The sequence below is a fragment of the Dysidea avara genome, chromosome 7, assembly GCF_963678975.1.
Source record: "Dysidea avara chromosome 7, odDysAvar1.4, whole genome shotgun sequence".
Taxonomy (NCBI): Eukaryota; Metazoa; Porifera; class Demospongiae; order Dictyoceratida; family Dysideidae; genus Dysidea; species Dysidea avara.
Window position 1 is genome coordinate 28,887,002 of NC_089278.1, and position 26,170 is coordinate 28,913,171.

The following is a 26,170-nucleotide window of genomic DNA, read 5'->3' on the forward strand; positions in this document are numbered from 1 at the left end:
CAAAGAAACCATCATGTAGAGAGTTCAGCTACAAAGACAGCACCACGCAGAGAGTTTAGCTACAAACAAGTCACCTGTAGAGAGTTCAGCTAGAAGAAGTCACCTTGTAGAGAGTTCAGCTACAAAGAAACCGTCATGTAGAGAGTTCAGCTACAAAGAAAGCACCATGCAGAGAGTTTAGCAGCAAACAAATCACCTGTAGATAGTTCAGCTAGAAATAAATCACCCTGTAGAGAGATCAGCTAGAAGAGGTCACCTTGTAGAGAGTTCAGCTACAAAGAAATCATCATGTGGAGAGTTCAGCTACAAAGAAATCACCCTGTAGAGAGTTCAGCTAGAAGAAGTCACCTTGTAGAGAGTTCAGCTACAAAGAAACCATCATGTAGAGAGTTCAGCTACAAAGAAACCACCATGGATGTAGAGAGTTTAGCTGCAAACAAATCACCTGTAGAGAGTTCAGCTAGAAGAAGTCACTTTGTAGAGAGTTCAGCTACAAAGAAACCATCATGTAGAGAGTTCAGCTACAAAGAAAGCACCATGTAGAGAGTTTAGCTGCAAACAAATCACCTGTAGAGAGTTCAGCTAGAAACAAATCACCCTGTAGGGAGATCAGCTAGAAGAGGTCACCCTGTAGAGAGTTCAGCTGCAAAGAAACCATCATGTGGAGAGTTCAGCTACAAAGAAATCACCCTGTAGAGAGTTCAGCTAGAAGAAATCACCTTGTAGAGAGTTCAGCTACAAAGAAACCATCATGTAGAGAGTTCAGCTACAAAGAAACCACCATGGATGTAGAGAGTTTAGCTGCAAACAAATAACCTGTAGAGAGTTCAGCTAGAAACAAATCACCCTGTAGAGAAATCAGCTCGAAGAATTTATCTTGTAGAGAGTTCAGCTACAAAGAAACCATCCTGTATATAGTTCAGCTATATTTTAAGTCACCCAGTAGAGAGATCAGCTGCTAAAAAATATCCTGTGGGGAATAATGGGCATGTAATAAATATATGTATATAATTTGTATAATTACTAATAAAATCAAAAATAATTGAAGTATTAAAAATCTTCAATAAGTTCTTTTCTTCTTCCTGTGGTAAATAAAAAAAACACATGTGTTAAAAAAGCCCCAAAGCCAGCCATAGGCTGGCTTTGCAGTATACAAATACAAAAAGAAGTGATATCTAATCAAAAACAGCCAAGCTGTAAAAAAAGGTGCGGCCCCCAAAAAAGGCCATGGTGAAAAAAGATGTGAAATCCAAGGTGGCGGCCAAGAAATGGCTGTGATGGTAGGTTAATGGTAAAAATTTTAATAACGACAATTCAGGTGAGTTTTGTGCCACTTGGTCTTGGCATCAAATTCACCTGAATTGTCGTTATTAAAATTTTTACCATTAACCTACCATCACAGCCATTTCTTGGCCGCCACCTTGGATTTCACATCTTTTTTCACCATGGCCTTTTTTGGGGGTCGCACCTTTTTTTACAGCTTGGCTGTTTTTGATTAGATATATATAACAACTAGCAGAATATCAAAATAATACCAAATAATACATTTGCTAACAACAAACCTCGGACAGAAATTTAGATCCCAGGTTTGGCTCCAGTCAATTTTACTGCTGATATTAAGACCTCTGTATGCATTATTGTAGAGCCATAGTAACAGTCATACTCCAAATTAATAGTATCTGTTACATAAAGGGCTTCACTGTAAGGGTTCAGCATACATACAATTGCAACTTCTAAGAATTCCCACCATTTTTGATATAGTCTAATTTTGTTCATGAATGCTGCTGTATTGGTAAAGTGAGTACTAGGTAGGTTTCAGATTAAGGAAGTTCAAGGCTATAAATTACAAGCTTTTGAAGGTTATGACTGGCTGTCAGTGACTGGTTTGTATTCTTCTAGAACAACACAAATATTCACTTGTAAAATGTGCTTCACTATTTACGGCTGTTTAAAACAATAGTACCATTATATAGTTGTCAATGCTTTGTTTCTGATACTAGTGCTCATTGCCATAGGTCATGATCAGCTTCAGAAAGCTGACATTGTATAAGAACATTAGCTATTTGTATGAAGTGAGCACAATGTTTCAACTATTCATACAGTACATATATTATGTAGCTGAAACAGAGCCAATTCATATCACATAAACCGAATAATTATTACAGTTACGCATAAATACACTATTTTCATGGTTGATCTTATAGCTATGGTGTGTTTTATTACTACACTAGAGTGGAGTTTTGTGCTTTTTTGCTATTCTTGCTTTAACAATTGCTTAAGAAACCTAAAACAATAGATTGTACAAATTTCTCCAGATTCTCTGGAGCAAAGCATTTGACTGAAATTGCACACCCTCATCAAGTCTACCATATTTTATCTCACTCCACCAACCTGTACTATTACTGCTACACTGACTTGTTTTCAGTAACTATACAGAATCACCAAGCCTCATCGTAAATCAAAATTAAATGCAATAAGTTTACAACATGAGTGAAACATATGACAGTGGAATCAATGTCACACAAATTTCAGAAATCAGCAATGATCTTGACACTGTTAGTGTCGAGACAAGATTTGAATCTCCAACTCCATACAATGGGTACAAAATACATAAAGGTGATTACAAACTTTCATTGGATTCCAGTTCAGTGAACTATGAGAGTGAGTATGTAGAAAATTGCAGTTACATGATGATCCACAGCCCTACGACTGATCAGGGATTTTCATTTGCAACAAGATATGGGAGAAAATGTTGAAGTGTCGATTGGTGGCAAGCTTCTTGTTTGTTTTCTGCACAGTGATATTGTTGTATCAAGTTCCTGTTGCATTATATTATGCTAAAATAAGTCCACATATTGATGACTCAGATATTACTGATTATGTGGATTTTAAAAGCTGCTCTGTTCAGGTGAGTGATTCATTATTACTGCAATCTTTCTGAGTTGATCATGGTTTACTTGCAGATAATTACATAGCACATGAGTATTGCTTGCAGGTTTTATATACTTAAGATCCATATGTCTTGTAGTGTCTAAAAAACATCAACTGTGTTACCAATGTTATTAATTAGCTTGCTCTGCTCATTAGCACATACTTAGTTCTAAAAGTGGCACTGACTAATCCATGAACATGTTTTAATATAACCACCTATGTCTTCAGTTCAAAAGTGTTAGTCTCTCAACGCAGGTTGATTTATAGTCTATCTGTATAGGTTGACAAGTTAGGTTAATATCATCCAGGCAGCATCCTGTACAGTGAATCTAGAATTATAGTCCAAGAAGGCTGACTATAAAAAATCTACTGATGTAATCCAATGGCAAAAGTGTTTAACTCTTCTGTTTGTGTTGAGGATAGAATGATTAGCTAAAGAGAATTCGATATCATTTGTAACATGCATGCCCATGCAATTCATATAATGTAATGCAGTATTGAACCACCTATGTAGTAGTACATTTGTGAATTTTTCCATATTTTTCCACACCTAAATAATTATGTAACTTGCATTATAGTAGAGCAGCATAGTGCGATAGTTGTGCAATTTCTGATACAATTATGAAACTTTCTATATAAATTGTACTCCTTGTGACATAATTTTTTGGATATGGAGCCATCGTGTATTTGACATTTGGTGACCATTACAGCCATTTTTGTATTGAAAATTCATGGTTTTTGTCTTTATCTCCCTGAGGCATCATTTTGCACAGTTTCAAAAGGTGCTGCTAAATAAAAACGAACTACTCAGCTTTTATTTGAAGTAAATAGATGATTGCATTCCAAAATTATGATCATTTATATTAACCATGAAATTCTATGAATTACTTGCCCATTAGACGAGAGACCATATGGTGTACATGTACACTTACAAGTTATGGTCATTATTTGCTAACATGACATAATCAACAAAGCTTTGAAACTTCAACTGCTTTCCTGCAAGAAGCTTCAAAGGGTAAAATTTGACGTTCGTTCCAGCCCTGTAGCCAGTGTATCCATGATTACAGATTTTAGAAGGGATGAACTGGTTTCAAAGAAACTATTTCCTTATTCCCACTCCTATTATGCATGTGTATACTTTGTGCTTACATTTTGTGTATCCTGTAGGTAAGGAATTGGTTTCATTTGCTGTACATCCTAAGCAAAATAAACTGCTTTATCTTTATCCTGATATGCATCCAGATACTGCTATAACACAGTACGTTATTTGAAATATGTTACACAATGTGTTTGCACATGTGACTTGAATCTGGGAAAACTGATCTTATTGCCTTTTAATATTACAAGTATCTAGAAACACTGCATGTTTTTTTTAGAATTCAAAGTGTTGAGCATTGTGCACAATTTTTAAAATATTTTTTGTACTTCTGAACAAATACCCAACAGTTAATTTTCCCATTGTTTTAGATAGCTTTTTTTTACCAAGTATCAGGTGTATGTCTTAAAAGGCACATCTGATAATTATAGTACTCGTATCACATTATGTAATGTATCACGTAATTCTTAACAGTGTACGGTAACTTCCATGATATAGTTACATTTTTAGTTGAGGTACCTATTGTTCCATTTAAATAAGGCTACAGCTAGTTTGTTGCACTGGTACCCAATAGTCTTATTGCTAGAAGTAGTGTGGGTATGTTTAAACCTGGTACTTCCCACACCCCACTCTGGTGCTCTAATACCACTATGCCACTGTGCTGTAAGCCTTAGTTTCTATCTCATAAATGTAACTCAAGAAGAAACCAATACCCTACCACTAAACAACTTATGTTTTTAAAGCGTAATGATTTCTTTCACTGTCTGTCCAACCGTAGCTCTCACCCAATACTTACCTTCATACAACTAGTGTGTTTAATAGTCAAATTTTTCTGAATAGTTTTAGTGGCTTTCATTGCCAACAGTTTATCAGTGTGTATAGATATCCTGTCTGTTAAATCATAAATATTATATCTGTACTCTCTTTTTATATATGTGACTGAACTTGACAAAACCCGGCTTCGACGCACAAAGCTTCGTTAGGAGATATGGTGATTTTAAGTAATCATTGTGTAATAACTTCCCAGTGCCTACAGCTGTGCAAACACAATTTGCACCAAGTATGCATCTATTTACTAGCTATCACTGAGTGGGTGTATACATTTCTGATACCCAAAATCAGCCCTGTTTTGGGCAGCTTTTCTTGAGCGGGTAATAATATCACAGGTGGTAGTAATAGGGTGGTAGTAATAGGGTGGTAGTAATAGGGTGGGAGGGTGGGGGGCAGTGGGTGGGCTCAATATAGGGGTATAAAATGAAGCAAGAAGACGATTGGAATCCAGAGGCCAAGTTTGGGCTCTCCATGGCCCTCCATGGCCCTCAAATCACTCCAAATTGACTGAAAACACTATTGGCGAGCTCTCTGTGAAGTCCCAGCTCACTACACACCATTATCACAAAGCCATGGCCATTCAATGGCACCAATCTCCCACTCGTGGCTTTGACAGGGTCGGGAGAAAGCTGCCACAGAAACCAGACTTGCCAGTCCTGAGGGAAGTACAGTGTGAAATATGATAGTGTATTTGGCCAGCAATCCATTTCTGGTAAAAACGTAAGTTTGATTTTGTGTGTGGAAGCCTTGTTATGTGAAATCCGGTCACATATGCAGTTCAAATTGGATAAAAACATATGGAGAAGAATATCATCATTGTGACTATCTCATAACAGCTAAATAGACAAATGATCTTCCGGTCTTCTCCAAAATTGTTGATTTAATGATGGTGGTTGATGTGCAGTAGCAGAGGTAGAAAGGTTTTTGACTGTTGGACTTGATAACCACTTAATGAGTTACCCGATTAAATCCACTCACCACCTATGTTGTATCCCTTTGTCAACACTAAAAGAAAAACAACCGTTGACAGTACATACTTTGATGATGGGCAACTCTATATCACCCTGAGATCCAACATTGAACCAAAGTTGTTTGATTCATATAATATCACTTGGTAACTGTGACAGTTACAGTATGTTATTGTAACATATTTTGTGTAAAAGTAACTTGAACTCTTTTGTACATTTTATTATGTTATTTTAACACTGTATGTGTCAATGTAACATATTTTGTCACATTGAATTTATAATATTATTTCTACATATCCCATGCTACTTTAACAATGTTGCTGTTAAAATGACAATTGAATGTCACTAACATTATGCTGTTTTAACACAACATGTTATAATAACAATTCCTTTGTTACTGTGTACAGCTCCGATTTCCGCCAAACTCTAGGACATGTAACATCAGTCTATGGTTGTGTGTTGATAAAAATTTGGAGTCTCTGCTATGTTTGGTTTGGAAGATACGGCTCGTTGAAGTCAGCCTGTTTCGTTGACTACCATTTCCGGACATCGTTATTCTTTGGTTTTTGGGAAGCCAACGCATTTACAAGATCTCCACAGCCACTCAAATGATGGAAACAGTTGCTGTGAACACTGTGCTACTGCTGTTTGATCCAGGCATAGTCCGTTTTGTCTGCAGCAACTCCTTACCGTAAGTTCTCTAAAAATTCGGCATATTTTTAAATCAATAATTTTCGTCTCGCCGAATTTCGGCCTATAATTAGATGGTAATCACCACTAATTTTAGTTGATCAACCACTCGTCACTGTAATTTGTATCGTCGATATTAAGACTAGATAACTCTGACGTTCTCGTCACTATCAGCACCGCATCGCAAAAATAGGAAACGTGCCGAATTTTTTATTAGAGGAAATTATTTCACTGTTAGAATATGGGTGCCGAATAAATAGAGGGGCCGAATTTTTAGAGAACTTACGGTACATGCCATTAACTAATGTTTTCGTGCAGATGGGTCTAATATACAGTGCATTATAACATGCCCATGTAGTCAAAATCTCTACATGTATGATGGTTTTGAGATGTCTTTTTATAGTTTAATGATGTAAAGGGTACAATATAAAATAACTTTCTTCAATTAGCAAGGATGCTAGCTGGTTTATCCCACCATTTAAGGCATTATAGTCAACCTTTATAAAGTGATACATCAATAACTATACAATCTTTCTCTGGACACCTGTATAGCTGTCATATGGCTGAACCAATCAGTCTGGTATTTGGACCATACAAGGTCTTGATTAAAGTACTTTGAATGCAGAATATCAGCCAGAACACATTTGAAGCAGCTAGGAATGTGTCGCACATATGTAATAGAAAAACAACCAATAACTGGACAAAGCAATCAATAATCCAGATAGTGGTCCTGAAGTCTGTAACAAAAACTCTGATTTCCCTGAAACTCTAAGGAATGTAACATTAGTCTATGGTTGTATGTTGACGAAAGTCTGGAGCCTCAACTATGAGAATGAGACATAGCACACTAAAATTAACTTGTTTCATATATACATACCGTAAGTTCTCTAAAAATTCGGCCCCTCTATTTATTCGGCACCCGTTAGTAACAGTGAAATAATTTCCTCTAATTAAAAAAAAAATGGGGCACGTTTCCTATTTTTGCGATGGATGCTGATAGTGACGAGAACGTCAGAGTTGTCTAGTCTTAATATCGATGATACAAATTATACAGTGACGAGTGGTGATTACCATCTAATTATAGGCTGAAATTCGGCTAGACGAAATTTATTGATTTAAAAATATGCAGAATTTTTAGAGAACTTACGGTATATACTATTTCCGGACACTGCTATTTTTTGGAACAATGCATTTCTATGATCTCCATAGCCACCTAATCGATGTATGAACATCACAATGTCACTGAAATGCTGCATGGGATATACTAACATGCCGGCCTGCTTATTATTGAAGAAATTTCAAATCTGTGTAGTGCATTTGTCAGATTGTCCTATATAGTGCATTAACTTGTGTGTTTATTAAATTTCTGCACAGTGTGTTGCCTTATTGTTTAATGTGTCTTATTCCTGAGACTACAGAGCAAATGTACATGTATTTTATCCACAGCAAACCAATTACTTGAATTACTAACAACCAATTACTTGAACCAATTAATTACCAACAGCAGCTCTAAAATCCTCAATGAAGTAGACTAATAAAGTCTACTGACTTATAACTACAGTCTGCTAGTAAACAAAAGGCTCTATATTCTCAGATGGCAGATGCACACCTAGCTAATCAGGAAATCATATTTTCAATTTGACACAATTGCAGGGTCTTACAGCAACCTATAGTTGATGCGAATACCTAGCATGGGCATGTGCAGCACTGTTACATTTTGATTAACTTAACACCTTTTAAGTACACACTAAATTGGATATTTGATAAGTGGAAAATTATAAACCCTTCAACAAAATAATTTCAATTAAAAAGCTTGTCTATAATTTACTACCTGATACAAAGTTCACTTTGTGAGAAAATCACCCATAATGTCACACATGAAATAATTAGCATTTTAATATTTAGGTGATACTGTTTAGTGCAGAGTCCAGTTTTAAAAATATTTCAATTGTAATTCAAGGAATTGAGAATTGATATCATTAACATGTGGATTTGTACCAAGAAGCTTGTTACTTAACTAATCATTGAATATTTTGTGATAAATGCACCCATATAGGTGATTTTCTAAATTCAGTGACATAATCATAATGCTACAACCTTCTTTGTTAAGTTATAGTGATTATAGCACTGTCACTTATAATAACCACTGTTTTGTAAGATAGAAAAAGACAGCTACTTACAAGAACAGGTACATATATACTGTGGTGGATATCCTAAATTGATGTGTATACATGCCATTATAACCAAAGATGTGTATATATGCTATGAAGATGATCTTGATGAAGATGATCTTAATTTAGCTCTCATAATTTTATTTCAGTGCGTAGACATCTGTACAGCTGAACCCTGTGTTATTGATAGACAGATGAAGTCGGAACTTCTACAATACCTCAACTACATGCAGTGCACTACATGCAGTGCTCCCTCGGTTATTCAAACCTCTATTATCCGAACACTTGGATAACCAAACAGTAGAAATGATTGATCTATTAGAGTATTCTGTCCAATACAGATGTTCTATTAGAGTATTTGGACAGGGCTCTGTATATAAATGAATGGCATTGACTATCCAAACTTTTTGATAATCTGAACATGTCTTGATACTGATGAGGTTGAATATCTAGGGAGCGCTGTAGTTACTCAGAATAAGTTAATATGGCTGGCCACTGCAGGTAGCTAGTTTACAATGGCATTAATAAATAAAGGTAGATGGTATAAGATTTGACTGCAAACTATGATAACCATCATTTACACAATATGCTTTGAAGGGAAGAGATGCAATTAAGCCAGAGTCAAATATGCAGAATCAGTGAAATGGTCTATTAGGGCATTATCTCTAAAGGGACTGTTCTAGAGTCTAGGAGGCATTTTTCTGTTGCAGTTCATTTTCTACTGATTGCTTTATTAGAGAGTATTAATCTGTGTTAATATTTTAAATATCCACACAATACACATATTTTGGCATAGCACTATCTATTTATTATGCTGGCATATTTACTGCAGGCCAAGACACAATACTTAGAGTGAGATTTTTTATAGATGCCAACTTCATATTTGAAGTGTATACTTTGACCATAATGTTTAATGGTTGATTGATATTGTGATCTAGTGTGGTTTTGGCTCTCCACAGGTTCCTTCCAACTGACACTGGATACAAGTTTATGTACCTATTTATCCATCTACTCTTGTGATATCTGATCTTGTCTATAGTTAGGCCATCATTATTATAATATTCTTTCCTTCCACCCACACCATTTTTTAAGGTAGATGCACAAAATGATAATAGATCACGTGAATTGCACTATTTCATGATAGTAGGAGGCATAGAGTGACCAAGTTTTAAGGTAAATGCATTATCACGTGTGCATGGAAATATAGCAGAAGGTTGGAAGTTCCTCCACTGTTGTTCAACAAGGTGCATGGGTGTACAGCCCTGGCAGCCTTCAAGATCAAGATACTCTAATAGAGCAGTCAGAGACTGAGATAACTAGAGTTAAGTGTATAATTAATTATCAATATCACCTCCCACCCGCATCACCGTTTGTTCAGTGAAACAAGCAATATAATAATGATGGCCTTAGGTGTTCATGAATCTCCACAGGTTCTTTCCAAGTGACTGGTTGCACAGTATAATGTAAAAGCACTCCAACTAAGACCTTATGCATCCCAAATACCAGACTGATTGGTTTAGCCATTCAACAACTACAGGTGTCCGGAAAAAAGATTGTCCAGTTATTGATGTATCACCCAGGGTATGACACATGAGAATTCGTTAACAAGATTCCAGATCTCAGTGAAATTCTCTTAGGATTCTGAGATGCTTCCGAGATCCCCTGGATTCCACTGAAGCTATTAGCTACATAATATGGTAATGTAATTTTTCTTGCCACACCCATTTTTCCAGCAGTTCATGGGACAAAATGCAGAGCTTTACTATAATTTACGGAGGAATGAAATTATTTTAGAGATTTTAGATTCCAAGATTTTTGAAGATTCCTAGATTCCTGACATGATCGACAAGATTCTGAATCCAGCTGTCTTACCCCTCATGTATCACTGTATAGAGGTTGAACAATTTGACTATAATGATGGGATAAACCAGCTAGCATCCTTGCTAATTGAAGAAAGTTATTTCATATTGTACCCTTTACATCATTAAACTATAAAAAGACGTCTCAAAACCTTCATACATGTAGAGATTTGGACTACATGGGCATGTTAATGCACTGTATACTAGACCCATCTGCACGAAAACATTAGTTAATGGCATGTAAGGAGTTGCTGCAGACAAAACGGACTATACCTGGATCAAACAGCAGTAGCACAATGTTCACAGCAACTGTTTCCATCATTTGAGTGGCTGTGGAGATCTTGTAAATGCGTTGGCTTCCCAAAAACCAAAGAATAGCGGTGTCCGGATGGTAGTCAACGAAACCGGCTGACTTAAACGAGCCGTATCTTCCAAACCAGACATAGCAGAGACTCCACATTTTTATCATCACACAACCATAGACTGATGTTACATGCCCCATAGTTTGGCAGAAATCGGAGCTGTAGTTACTGAGTTCAGGGCCACTGTTTGGATTATTATTATTATTATATTGTATAATTGTAAGACTCATATGCATGGGCACAGTACAATGATTAGTTACAAATTAAATTAGAATGTAAGTAAGTAATTAAGTAAGTAAATTAATTAAGTATAAGTAATTAAGTAAGTAATTTAATTAAGGATAAGTAATTAAGTAATTGAAAAGATCACTGGTGTACAAGTGTAGAGAATTGTTGTAGAGTTGGTGCATTGACAGTGACACTTGGTAAAGCATTCCATTGAGGGACTACTCGTGGAAAGCTGTACTTATAGCTATTAACTGTTGAAGATATTGTAACAAATCTTTTGTTGTGACCTCTAGTGATAAGAGAGTTTTTAATCATGCATTCTGGGAGTGAAACATCTATTAAACCATTTAAGATTTTATAAAGAACACATAGAGACTGAATATCTCGTCTCTTCTTCAAGCTGTCCCACTGTAAAGTTGATAACATTTCACTAACACTGCTGTATCTGTTAAAATCGGACATTACATATCTAGCAGCTCTCCTTTGAACAGATTCTAATTTGTTAATGTTAATGTTGGTATAGGGGGACCAAATAAAAGCTTAATACTCCAAAATTGGTCTGACATATGCACAATAAGCATCAACTCTAATATTCCTCTGACAGAAATGAGTGTTTCTTCTTATGAATGCTAGGGCAGAGTTAGCTCTTTTACAGATACACTCAATATGCTTGTTGAAGGTAAGTTTACTGTCTAATGTAAGTCCTAAGTATTTAGCTTCCTGTACATGGGTAAGCATTTGATCATACAATGTGTAGTGTGTGACAGTTGGATGCACTTTGTGAGTCATTGTTAAAACAACACGGGTTAAATTGCATAAACCATTTGTTTGCCCAATGTTCCAGACAATGTAAATCATTCTGTAGGACATCGGAGTCATGCTTAGAGTGAATTTGGCGATACAATAGACAGTCATCTGCAAATAGGCGACAAGTAGATTTGATACAGCTGGGTAAGTCATTTATAAAAACAAGGAACAGTAAGGGGCCCAATACAGAGCCCTGAGGTACTTCACTGGTAACATTGACAGCTTCTGAAATAGAACCATCACAAACAACTTGCTGTTTACGGTTGGTTAAAAAAGACTGAATCCAGTTAATTGTCTCTCCGGTAATTCCGTAGTACCTTAACTTTAACAGTAAGAGTTTATGGGAAACTTTGTCGAAAGCCTTGCTGAAATCCAGCAGTATGCAATCAGTTTGTGCATTGTCATTTAAACTGGATGCTAAGTCATGGACGGTTAATAGTAGTTGAAGATCAGCAGAGCGTTTTTGGCGGAAGCCAAACTGATTGGTTGAGAGGATATTGTTACGTTCTAAATGACCCATCACATGCGAGTAAATAATGTGCTCTATTCTAAAGTTTTACATAATAAAGAAGTGAGTGAAATGGGCCTGTAGTTAGCTGGGTCGGATTGTGATCCTTTCTTGAAAATAGGTGATACTGTTGCTTTTTTCCAATCTGTAGGGATTATGCCTTGTTTAAGGGAAGCTGAAAACAAAATGAACAAACATGGAGTCAAATCTTCAACAAACATCTTCAGAAATTTAGCAGGGATGTGGTCGGGTCCTGCAGCTTTTGATGGATCAAGATCTTTTAGAAGCCTAGTTATTCCAAAGGCCTGTAAATTGATTTTAGAAATACTTGAGAAAGGAGAGTCTCCAATGCTTGGCAGGTCTTCATCATTTCTGTCTGGTGTAAAAACAGTACAGAAGTACTCGTTCAAGATCTTTGCTTTTTCTTGACTTGTTGTATAGGATTACTCATTTCTTTCTAAGGAGGGTATACCAGTGTGATCAGATCTTAAAGATTTCATGTACTTATAGAACCTTTTCCGCTTACCATACACATAAGGATTATGGATAGTCTTATACATATACTGATTGAAAGCACGTCTAGTTTCCCTTTGCATAGTTCTCTTAATATCTTTAAACCTATTCCAGTTAGAAATTGAATTTGAGGATCTTGCTTTGTTGTAGTACCTCTGCTTACGCCTCCTTAGCTGTTTGATGTTGCAACTAATCCAGGGTTGTTTGTGGTTTATACGGACGGTTTTAGATGGGATGTAATTGTCCATAATATCCAGTAAGTTATAATGTAAAATATTCCAGAGAAGCTCAACGGGGGTATCTTCAGTAAATACAGACGTGTAGTAGTTCTTAAGTGCCAGTAACTTAGTTTTTATGTCAGTATGATTCAAGGAATTCCACAGGAATATTTTACGAGCTGTATTTTCTTGGTAGGATGCCTTCATTTGAAATGTTGTCAGAATGATGTCATGGTCACTAATTCCAGGAACTGGACCAGATCGATGTATTAAGGTTGGTCTGTTTGCAAAATGTATGTCCAATAGGTTTGATCCTCAAGTTGGGAGCTCAACCATTTGAGTAAACCCACAATCAGAAACTAAGTCCAATGTTATATTATTGATCTCCAGAGGATATTTATAGCCACAAATGGAGCTGGTGCTCCAACATATATCAGGTAAGTTTAGGTCACCTGCACAAACAATCACTGCCCTTGGGTAGGCTAAGACAATGCTATAGATAGCATTACAAAGTGAGTGGTAATTAGATACATCTCTATTAAGGGGTCTGTATACACTTATAAGTATCATTATGTCACTAGAGTTTGAAGATGTTTTCACTTTTACCGCACAAATTTCACAATGGTTGTCACTGTCAATAAGTTCTGATTGGTACTGCCTTTTTATACCAATTAGAGTACCTCCATAGCCATCACTTCAATCTTTCCTATAGATTCTATAATTTTCAGGGAGAACTTCACTGTCAAAAACTGATTGGGATAGCCATGTTTTGCAACCAGTAATGAAATCAGGTTGGTACAAGTCAACAGATTCCCACAAAGCTTGCTTTTTACTAACTACGGATTGTATGTTTACTGAAATCAATGTTAATTTTTTAGAAGGTAGATTAGATGTAGGTGTACTATTAACAGGGTCAGGAACAATTGTTAGAGGGAGGTGGGGTAGCAAAAGTAATGAGTGGCGTTTGATCCATGGCTTGAGTTTGAGTTGGTGGTACAGATGTATGGGCAGTAGTGACGGGACTAGGGTTATTATTAAGTGGCTTGCTTAACACTACAATTTTGTTATTTCTTATTACCAAGTTAGTTTCTCCATTTAACTTGCTTCTTTTTAATTCATCTCTGAGCATTCTAAATGTATCTCTCTCTTGTCTTGTTCTATCAGGTGAGATAAAGATGTTACTGAAGTCTTTGTGGCGGTGAAGATTATGAGCATTTTCTTAGGATTAGCAGCTTCTCTTCTAGATCTGTGACTGTTACTAAGAGAGGTCTAGCTTTGTTGCTAGCAGATCTACCTAATCATAGCACTTTAACTACCTTTATGTTAAGCCTGAGACCCTCTTTACAGACGTGAGCAAAAGCATCACTATCTTCATCTGATTCTGATAAATTGTATACAACAACATTACATTTACGATGTTCCCTTTCTGAATATTCTCTGATGACATTTATGGCTTCTGCAGCACCGGTGGAGGGTGGAGGAGGATGTGAAGGGGGTTTGGTTGTAGGAACACTTTTGTCAGATTTAGATTGATCATGTGCAAGGGCTTCAACCTTTGATGATAAGGCTACTAGACAGGCAGATAACTCTTCTATCTTGGAAGCTGTTTCTTGTAATTTTCTGCTGACTAGCTCATGAGCTTGGTGAAAATTAACTATAATACTGTCAACACTATTAGTAGATACATCTGTATTTCTGACCAACTGCTTAAAACGTGTTTCACAACCATTCAATTGCAGCAGTAAACAAGGTTAGGAATACTTTTAGTAACCTCTGCAAGCAGTTTGTACTGCTCCTTACTTAGACTAGAGATTTCCAACTAAATTAAATAATTAACATTCCATACATTCATTGGTATGAACAATATTGTGCATTTTGTCAGGGTCATTTTAGTGCAAACCCCACCTCAATCAGTGGTTCCTATCAAAAGATATAAGGAAAAGAAGTTGACAGTGTGATGATTTTTGTGTACAGCATTTCAATGCTTTTTATGTATATTGCATGGCACCAAACACAATATACAAAGTGTCATAAATCTAGATAGGAAACTAATAACGACATGAAATTTTCACCACATATCTATTTTATGAAGAACAGCATATGAAGTAAGTAAAACCTCTCAAAAGTGACCACTTCTTTATAGACTGACCACTCAGAATATTACATGAATAAAGCAAGTGATGCATAAATAAAACTGTGTATTATGTAATACTAAATATATATACACAGGTACTTAATGCATTTTCAAGGATAACTAACTAGAAAAATCAGTAATATTTTATAAATGGCAAGTACTGGCATCACAAGTCGCAATTAACACGTACTTCGGAAACATGACAATCAGATAACACAATGTAAGAGCAACATTATTTTTAAAAATAGATTTGTTTGGACATTGCTCAGCTTTATTTGTCACATTGTAAGCACTAAGGATGATAATTATTATATAACACAATGACATCACTGTACTACAAAGAGAAATTATAAATAGTTTCTGATCAAAATTAGAATCACTGAAGCTGCTATAAAATGGATCAAAACAGCAGTAAACACACCAGAATATAACAACAGGTACGTGTGAAGCCATGTAAGGTTGGTATCACATGCCAGTCTCCACTTTTGAAAAGATTATGCTCAACCTTGAACCTTATTTTGCAATTCTGCGCAAGACAACAAACTGCTCACCTTCAAACTATACTTGCATCGATGCAGGGGGATGCCTTGAAGCCCAGGGTGATTGTAATGCTGAATTCTGAGCAGTGTTAGATGGCGATTTACCTTTAAAAGGGCCATATTTCCATCGTAATCCAACATCAATCGTCCTCCAATCAAAAAACACATGGAAAAATCGAAATCAGCATATACGGTTTGCCCAGAACCACTTTCTTCGTCCTCATCAGCAGCAGATTCACGCGGAAACACTCGGAAACTTCGGCTATCACAGGTGCCACATTCTTCCAATTAGAATTACGTACGCAATTATTTGTATGGGCTTCCTATGGGGATTTTTATTTCTCAAACTTTGATTTGCTGTATTTCAATAAATACCGCATGGATTTTAATCCAGTAAAGTGCAATACAAAGTACGAAGCATTGGCTACCATTTACTGGAACGGCAGCTTGTGAAACGTTTATTGAAGGTGTATAATTTAAGTAGCAAAAATATGTGTGAAAAATTGGTAGGTTGGAAATCGCTACTTAGATCCTCACAAGCTGTGTGGACCCAAGAAAAACAAATATCACACTGAGCTGCCTCACTACCTTTACCCTTAGTAGTACACTTCCTTTTACAATGGTTACAAATATCACCTGGCATACTCAGTGCTTTTGGTGGGGTGTTATCTTCTTCGCGTCCCCGCTTGACTGCTGGTGTGGTCATCTTGACAATGAAAGGTGCCAGACGTTGAAACCTGCACAATAACAACAACCACGAATGTTCCTACCAAAAAGATGGCTTGCCTTCACAGGTACCGTTATTTAAAGCCACGGTACAACAGCGTTAGCGTTTAGGAGACAGTAAGACTGTCGGACGGGCGTCACCTTCGCATTATAAGAAATGTACAGTTCTGCACATTTGTCAAAAAGTGCTGTTTGTTGTATTAGAGTATTTAAATACTTGCACAAAACCCTATAAATTTAACAAGTTTTATCAAGCTACCATAATATTACACGTGTAGCATATGGGGTGGGAGGGGAGAGGTGAGTGGGTGGGCGCCCACGCACAAGAACACGTAAAAGTAAAATAGCTGGCGATAAGCTTCACAAAAAAGGCAAGGCGTCTTTATTATATCGCCACTACTATGAATTATTTTGTGGGCCATAAATTTGAATGACAAACGGAATCACGAATTGTCCCGCCCACGCACGATGTATGCATCCAGCAGTGGCGTAAAGATGCTATAGTGACGGTCTGGGATGTATTTTTCTTTATGAAATGCCTAGTCCTACGTTTGTTTGTTTGTTTGTTTATCTGTAATTTTGGTTGCTTTACTATGCCCATTTATTATGTTTATTCTAATTATTTAGTACAGTGTTGTAATTCTAACTGATAAAGTGCGAGAGGTGAGGATGGTGACCTCTCAATGCCCCTTCAAAATTGGTGACCCATGCAAATATATATGGTGAGTACGTAAATTACAAGCATGTATGTCAGAGTTCATGTAGCGAATTCACATACGACATGACTACCTTCAGAGTATAAAACATTGCTAGTTTAACTTGCACTTCACACGGATATGACTTTTGTTATTAAAGAAGTTGTCAGGGGTGCAGACACAGGGGTGCAGAAACAAAATTGCTCTGTACAAAATAGCCCTGTATACACATACTTGAAATAAGGTGTTAATAGAATTGAATTGTGTGCTGATTTAAATGCAGTAACTCTGTGTGTGTGTGTGTGTGTGTGATTGATTGATTGAGTGAGTGAGTGAGTGAGTGATTGAGTGAGATGAGTGCTTGCTTGCTAACTTCTTCATACTGTTGTTTGTACGTGTGACCAGTGCCTGCATTCATACATTCATCTGTTATTAATATCTGCCATAAAATAATGTCATTTATTCCCCAATAGGTTCCTGAAGACTACTGACTTGCAGCTAAACTGACAGCCATTAGATTGATTATAACTAATTACTTATTAATTATATGTGATCACGTGATCCCAATATAATAATATACGTATAGTCCTGTCTAAATGGGTTTGCTGCAAAGGAGAGACGCTAAACTGCTGGAATCAAGTTTTCTGTATTGTGTGGCCGTGACCGAGCGCCGCCAGAAATATTAAAAGCTAGACGGTGTGGAGAGAGAGTAATAACTGAAAACCAGGAGCTATCCTTCGTTAACAGAGACAAGATTACGTGCAAACGAAGATGATAAGGAGCTAAATCTCTTGGATACAGACCCACGTAAGTTCGTGCTGTGCATAGTGTATTGTGCTTAAAACCTATGCATTTCCTAAAGATTTATAAAATTTAGTTGCCAGCCTTAGACCACCTTCAATCCAACCATTTAAGGTACTGCATGTAATTTTATGGCACAGGTATTACTTTCAATGCAGAGCCGAGTTAATGTTTAACCTGTAGCTGTAGAATCCCATTCAGCACTGTATATTGTTTTCGCTTCTCAAATATCAGGCCTATGACCCCTGATTTCGTATAATGGAAGTCCGACAAAATACGCGGTTTTAGTTTAAGGTCAATATATAGTAGCACTCAAAAGTCCGTGAGAAGGAAGGTGAAAGTGAAGAGGATAAAGTAGACGCCACCCACAATAGAAAATTCTAACTCCGGATTGTTGATCGTTTTGTCCGGTTATTGATTGCTTTTCCGGACAGATATATTGGCTTCGTATTCCTAGTTGCTTCAAGCGTCTGGGCTGAAATTTTATAATCAAAGTACTTTAGCCTAGACCTTTATACGCTCCAAATTTTAGACTGATCGGTGTATCCGTTTGGCAACTACAGGTGTCCGGGAAGAGGATTGTCTGGTTATTGATGAATTACTCTATCATGTGAGTAGTGTAGGCTAAATATAGAATTGTGTCTAATATTTTCGTTCGGTGAAGGCATACCGTATACGCGGTTTTTGTTCGAGGGATGAAATTTTCACGAATGCCATGATTTGCAGGTTTTCGCAATTTTATTTCCACGAATACTGCTTTTGAATCACGTGATTAAACTTTACTAATCACGTGAGTTTACGTGGTAACCACTGCACGCTGAGTTGAATGGATATTAAGCAGTATTTCAAGTCTAGAGATTCAAACTTTGAAGACACCTTGCTGAAGAAGGTGCCAAAGGCTAGCATACGAGCGGTAGAGAAGGAGCTTAAGGAACGAGCCGAGGCAGTAGCGAACATACGAAGTGGTAGCTATGTCAAGATTACAGACGAAGAGAGAGCAACGATTGGTGGGTATGCCGCTAGGAATGGAGTTACTGCTGCTTTGCACCATTTCAAGCAAACGAAAGAATATCCTGGTTTAAAAGAAGCCACAGTTCGCGGCTGGAAAAACTTGTATCAAGAAGAACTAAAGAGAAGATCAAAGAAGAGAGGTTCGTGCAACGATCCAATAATCCAGTTGCCAGCCAAGCGCCAAGGAAGACCTCTGTTGGTTGGTAATCATCTTGAAGCAGAAATAAAATTATTTCTTGAAGCTATGCGAAAAGATGGAAGTGTTGTCAACACACAAGTAGTAATAGCCACTGTGGTAGGAGTGATATCCTCTTATGATGCAAACTTACTTGCAGAGCATGGTGGCCCTATCGACATAACGAAAGATTGGGCTAAACGGCTGTTGGGGAGAATGGGTCTAGTGAAGCGACATGGTACTACTAAGGCAAAGATCAACCCTTTGGACTTCAACGCTTTGAAGAAGCAGTACCTTGCTGATATTAGAACCAAGGTCTACATGGAGGACATCCCAGCAGATCTTATTATAAACTGAGACCACACTGGGTTGAAATATGTGCCTGTGTCCAATTGGACTATGGAACACAAAGGTGCGAAGAGGGTAAAAATAGCTGGCAGTGACGACAAAAGGCAATATACTGCATTGTTTTCTTGCACATTTAGTGGAAAATTTCTCTCAACCCAAGTGATTTATGCTGGGAAGACACCGGCATGTCTTCCAAAAGGTAACATTCCAAGTGGGTGGAATTTGACCTTCACTCCAAACCATTGGTCTAACGAACAAGCGATGATGACCTATTTACACGCCATTCTTATTCCATATGTTGATAAGACTCTGGCAAATCTGCAATTGAGCAAAATCACCCAGCACTTGTAATCTTTGATCAGTTCAAAGCTCAAACTACTGAAAACTTTCTTAATGCTTTGGAACAGCATCACATATCATTTGTAGAAGTACCAGCTAACTGCACTGATCGGTTGCAACCTGTAGATTTGAGCATTAATAAACCGGTCAAGGATCATTTGAAGGGCAGCTTTCAGGATTGGTACGCTGCTGGGGTATGCAGGAAAATACTAACCGGAGATGGCAACAGAAATGTGATTGATTTGCGTCTTTCTTTGCTGAAGCCATTAGGACTTCAATGGCTTGAAAGTGCCTGCACTTACATTCAGACTACTGATTTTGTAAGAAATGGATTTCATGCAGCAGGCGTAACTGAAGCTATATCAGATGTAGTGTAAAGATACAGTTAATTGGCTTTTATAAACATAAACAATGCTGTGATGTAATGTTGATTTACCAACTTATATTGAAATTAATTAAATGTACACAATAATTAACTTTTATGGTACATCATGTTTGATATTGCTATGGAAATGGACAAATATTTTTTGAGTAGAAGCAGTTAAGTAGGTGCTGACGCATAAGATCTTGATTATACCTCTTCTGTGAAGGATCTTTTTGAAATGCAATAGATGTTGCAAAAGCAATAGAAAAGAGACCACAGTCAGTGACTCCACACTGTTTCTGCAAATTAGCAAATTTGATATTGCACGGACTACAACGAAACTGTCTTTGCAGCATCTTGTATGAACTTTTGTCCCACCCTGTATATAAGGAGTCATACACATGCACTAACTTGTCCTTGCTTGTTGTTGCAGCACATACCCAATGATTTCCATTGATATGTAAAATCTGTATGCGATTAGCTGTTTGCTCCTTGTGGCCTTGGTTTTGAAGCAAAGTCAATCTTAGCCCATTTATTTTAGGAAAAGCTTCCTTCAGCAATCGCTGTGCAACATTGATGTGCTTATCGGTTAGCATCTGACCTGATGCTAGAATTATTTTGTCCCCATTAGTCAATGAAATATCCTTAACCTTCACCCACATGTTACTGTCTTCAGATACTGCAATACTGTTATCAAACAATAACGGCTTTGGTGCTGCATACGAGTGCTCAGTATTGATGTAGCGGAGAGCATTAATTTGATCCTTGGAAGCTCCCACTGTAGCAGTCGACATCTTATTTGCAGGACCAAGAACTAGAGTAGAAACTTGACTGGAGAGTGTAGCAGAAGGTTGACCGGAGAGTGTAGCAGAAGGTTGACTGGAGAGTGTAGCAGAAGGTTGACTGGAGAGTGTAGCAGAAGGTTGACTGGAGAGTGCAGCAGAAGGTTGACTGGAGAGTGTAGCAGAAAGTTGACTGGAGAGTGCAGCAGAATGTTGACTGGAGAGTGTAACAGAAGGTTGACTGGAGAGTGTAGCATAATGTTGACTGGAGAGTGTAACAGAAGGTGGACTGGAGAGTGTAGCAGAAGGTCGACTGGAGAGTGTAGCAGAAGGTTGGCTAGAGAGTGTAGCAGAAGGTTGACTGGAGAGTGCAGCAGAATGTTGACTGGAGAGTGTAGCAGAAGGTTGACTGGAGAGTGTCAGAGTGTAGCAGAAGGTTGACTGGAGAGTGTAGCAGAAGGTTGACTGGGGACTGTTACAGCAATAGTGAAGCTGTTATTCTCATCATGACATTGCTCCAAGTTACCATTACAATGTGCTCCCTCTTCTTTCAAACGATACTTTGCCTTTTCAGCTAGATGTTTATGACTGACAAAGTGTAAATACATGGCAATTCCAAGCCTCCCTGTGGAAGATCACTCGAAAATCTCCTGCCACCTGTGATAGTGCAGGTAATGGACCCACCATGTAGTAGAAAAGTGGAAAACACGCATGAAAACTCGCGTGGAACGTGCCCCACAACTACACCCCCAGCCTTCTTGGTGGCGACAGCGAATGGATCAGTACGATTTCGAGGCTCTCTTGCACAATTTAGAACTTCTCCTATGGTTGAGCTCCAGATCGCTTGATAAATGTGATAACCTCTCACACAGCTCTGTATCTCAAACTTAAACATAGTGTAGTACGAGGTGTAGTGAATCGCCAACCACGTGCTACCGGTATGGGTTCATGCAGCGGTACACACTGCATAGCTGCCCACATGTATTCTATTTCCTTCATGAAATTTTCACGATTAAATTTTCACGAATGCCATCCTATTCGCGAAATTCGTGAAAATTTCATCGCTTGAAAAAAACCGCGTATACGGTAGTCTACACAGGAGAACCCCTGGGGATTCGGGCATACCTTATTTTTAGCGCATCGTTTTATTAATTACTTGTAACGTGCAAGAAATCATCGTATTATTATCACCATTCACAAACGAGTTGAATGTTGTGTGCACTCACGTAGTAGCGCACAAACAGTAATTTGGGATGCGTGTCAGTTACTGGAAAGCTTGTGACGGAAGTTTAAAAAAAAAATCACTTAGTGATGGGGGGGCAAATGTCTCCCCCTGCCTCCCCTTGGCTACGCCACTGCCGACTGATTGCCACTAACCGGCCCGCCACCACCAATGAATAGAGGTGCACCGATGTGGTTTTTTGACATGTACCGATATCCGATATTGATGTCACCAAAAGAAGCCGATAACCGATAATTGATCCGATATTTGCATTATAGTTAAAAGTGTACATTTACCTACCCTACAACAACATGTGCATGTATTCATTGCTATACTCTGCCTGTGGTGGTATACAGCTTGGGTTTCTATTGTGCAATCCAGACAATTAGGCACCCACAAACATTTTTATGTATACTCCCATGAAGCCTTATACGGATATTTCTGCATTACTCTGCATTCTAATGGTTTGTGAGAAAGCTGGTACAGCAAGTTTCCTTGGTTATCCTGTGACCCTTATTTTTATTACAAGGTACTCTATAACTCAGTGGTCGAATTGTAAAATTATATGAAGGTATACTGTTTGAGAGTAGCCAACCCTGGGCTATGGGGAGAGGGCCACTATATAGTTATTTGTGGGTATATGCACATATTGCGTGAAGCGCACTCAGAGCATGCAAAACATGCTCTCTTTCTAGGGGGGTCTGGGGGCATGCCCCCCCCAGCAAAATTTGAAAAATAGGTACTGTGAGATCAAATCTGGTGGCATTTTTTAGTGAAAATGCGAAATAAAGTCCTTCAAGATAACTCCTTTGATATAATTAAGTAGGGGAATTCAACCCCTTGTCCAGTAGTAAATATCGTCATTATAATTGAAGCATGCAATAAGAATGTATGTCACTACAAAGCTTAAGTTTGCACTCTTTTGAAGTTATAGGATAAATGGATGCATATATACATACTATGGTGATATAATGATGATGTTCTTATACAGCAGCCATATAATACAGGTACACTGATTCAAGTCTTAAGCTTTTTCCATATAATGTTGTAATCATGTTCTTCATCAACCTTTCGTTTTCTTGCACATGCCTTACTGTTGTCTGATGCTGATCCTTTCCATGATCTAGCATATAATGTAGGGCAGAATTCTTGAGGTGGTGGACCTACACATTTGATGAACATAAGCGTAGAAAGAGTTTTTATAGTAAGTGATGACCTCACTGTAGAAGCCAATATGTTCATTTGGCTAAAGCCTCTTTCACATTCAGCAGTTGATACAGCTATGGTTTTTGTTGCCTTAATGAGGTCAACTAGCTTTTCTGGAGGTTCTAACAAACCTTCAGTTCTTACATTATCAATATATTCTTGAAAACCTCTTCTTGCTACCGCATCATCAAGATGAAAAACGTCACACATGAATTTTATTTCTTCACCACCACAGGTTAATGGACATTCTTTTGGCCAATTTGATGGATTTAAAACAGTGATAGAATTTATTAACCTTGATAAGTCATTTTCTGTGCCTCTGAATGCCACCAATCGCTTTTCAAGATTTGCAGCTAAGCTTCTCATAAGCTGACCATATGGAATAACAACATCACGTTTTCGGTTATCCTGTATTAGAACACCTTTAAACTTTCTTTCCGTGCCAACTTTATCCACCAAGCATTTTATTTCCTTGTATTTGATGCCAGGATAATCAACCATGGAATTGAATACTCTGATAGCTCTAAAAATCAAAGCATGAGCTCTGGGTAATGTTATCTTCCGTTCTTGCAGATCCAATGAAAGACTAGAAAGTTCTTCTAAGCAATCATACATAGTTGCAAGGTTAAGAACAAAACTTGAAGATGCTAACTTTGTAGCTAAGCCCTTGAAAGTTTGTTTTTCTGAAGGGTTTCTAGATGGATCTTCACTGCCTTTAGTAAGATGACAATGCAGAGGGTAGTACAAATTCCAAATAACTTTTACAGTGCGGAAGCTTGAAGCCACCCACCTATTATCAAGCACACGCCCAACTGTGAAAAATTGCTCAGATAATTCTTGACAGCATTCTTCCAATTCTCGTTTATTCTTTGCAGAAGAGTGATAAATGTGATAAAGTTTATCAAATAATATTTTGAAATGATTAGTTCCGCTTATCTCTGCAACAGCATCACCCACCGCTAATTCTAAGCGATGATTAAAGCAGTACCATAAAATAACATTTGGAAAAGATTGCTGTACTCTTTTAGCTACCCCAGAATGTGAGCCGAACATTACAGAAGCACCATCTGATGCAAATCCAATTAATCGCTGAGAGAGTAGTTCCTTAGTAAATCCATGTACTTCAAGGCATTGTATCAAAGTAGTATATATACATTCTGCATTTTGTTCAGGAAGCTCAATGAGATCAAGATAAAAAGTGACAGGTTCCAAGCTGTCAGAAAAGCAGGTTTTTATATACACTATAAGATTGGATTTTTTATTAATTGAGGTAGCCTCATCGATCAAAACAGAGATTTTACTTCCATTTTCAATAATTACTTTGCAAATTCTTGCTCGCATTTCATGACCAATATAATCACAAACTTTGTGACAAGACTTGTCACTTTGCAATGTTCATCCAATGTCAACTCCATTAAGCATATGAATGTCACAATCAACAGGTAAATCAGTAAAAGGACGACCAGTTTTAGCTATTTTATACGCAATCCGAAACAGCTTTTCTGTTGTAGTGAGATGCGACTTATTCACGGTGGCAATACCACTCTCAATAGCCTCTTTACTTGCTTGTAGCTTGATCCTTTGAGCTTTGATATGTGCTTTAGATTTGTTATGCTTTCTTATTTTATTCCGTAATGACATAAGCTGCTTCTCTTTTGTTTTTCCACATGCACTAACTGTAGCTGACTGCCATTCATGAGAAAGGTGAATACTTTTTGCAGCATCTATACTTAAAGATGGTAGTTCTTTACATATGCTACATCCCAATTTATGATCATTACAAAACAGCCATGGATACAAACTTTTTTTATCCATCCACATCTTTTTGCTCTAGCAAGTAGGTAAATCCTTTACAATGTCATCTCTTGAACTTGAAGTCACTACACCTCCACTGTGACGCAGACCTGCACTAGTATCTACTGAAGACTCAACATCACTTTTATCATCTGATTCATAACTATCAGATTCGCCACTTGTATCTTCAACAGCAGATTTCCTTGTAAATTTTAAAGTAGTTTGCATTTTAAGCCGCACGTGTTCAGTTAATTCTAATTAAAGCACACCTTACGAAGTGATCACCTGAGGCTCGCATATGGCTAGCACTGTGGGATCAACCTTCTCTGGGAAGTGAACTTGTTAAAGATTTATACAGAGTAAGCTAATAAGCTATGTGTTAATTAAGGGTGATTTCATGCTGAGAGCTAGCTACCTTGCTATTATGGCTAACAAGGTATACTAATTTATTAATAAACTTAACAAGGTATACTTTGTATACCCCCGTATACCCTCAATTCGAGCACTGCTATAACTGCTTCATTTATAAAGACTGTGATAAGCTTTCCAGCAACAGACAGTAGAATCGCGTGTATTTATATGGCTTCTCGTAGCGTAGCGCTTGTTTCAAAGTGAATAATAAGCCACTGGCACTAAAGAGCCACATGAATAATGTAGAAAACCTATGCACAATCCGTTTATGTACAAACTATTGCTAGTTTATAAATATCGGTAGCGATATCGGTCCTCCTGCTGTTCTGTACCGATACCGATATTCGTAAAAATTACCATATTGGTGGCCGATATTATAGCCGATCCGATTATCGGTACACCTCTACCAATGAATAAGACCGCAAAATACGCTAGAGACAG

The 26,170-nt window shown here is 37.6% G+C and overlaps 1 protein-coding gene across 1 annotated transcript; it reads right to left on the reverse strand.

The window, feature by feature from the left end:
* Positions 1-23,335: 23,335 nt before the first annotated feature.
* LOC136261145 (E3 SUMO-protein ligase KIAA1586-like) lies at positions 23,336-24,577 on the reverse strand. The gene has a single exon (XM_066055116.1). The coding sequence runs from the start codon at positions 24,575-24,577 to the stop codon at positions 23,336-23,338; it is 1,242 nt and encodes a 413-aa protein (XP_065911188.1).
* Positions 24,578-26,170: the final 1,593 nt, after the last annotated feature.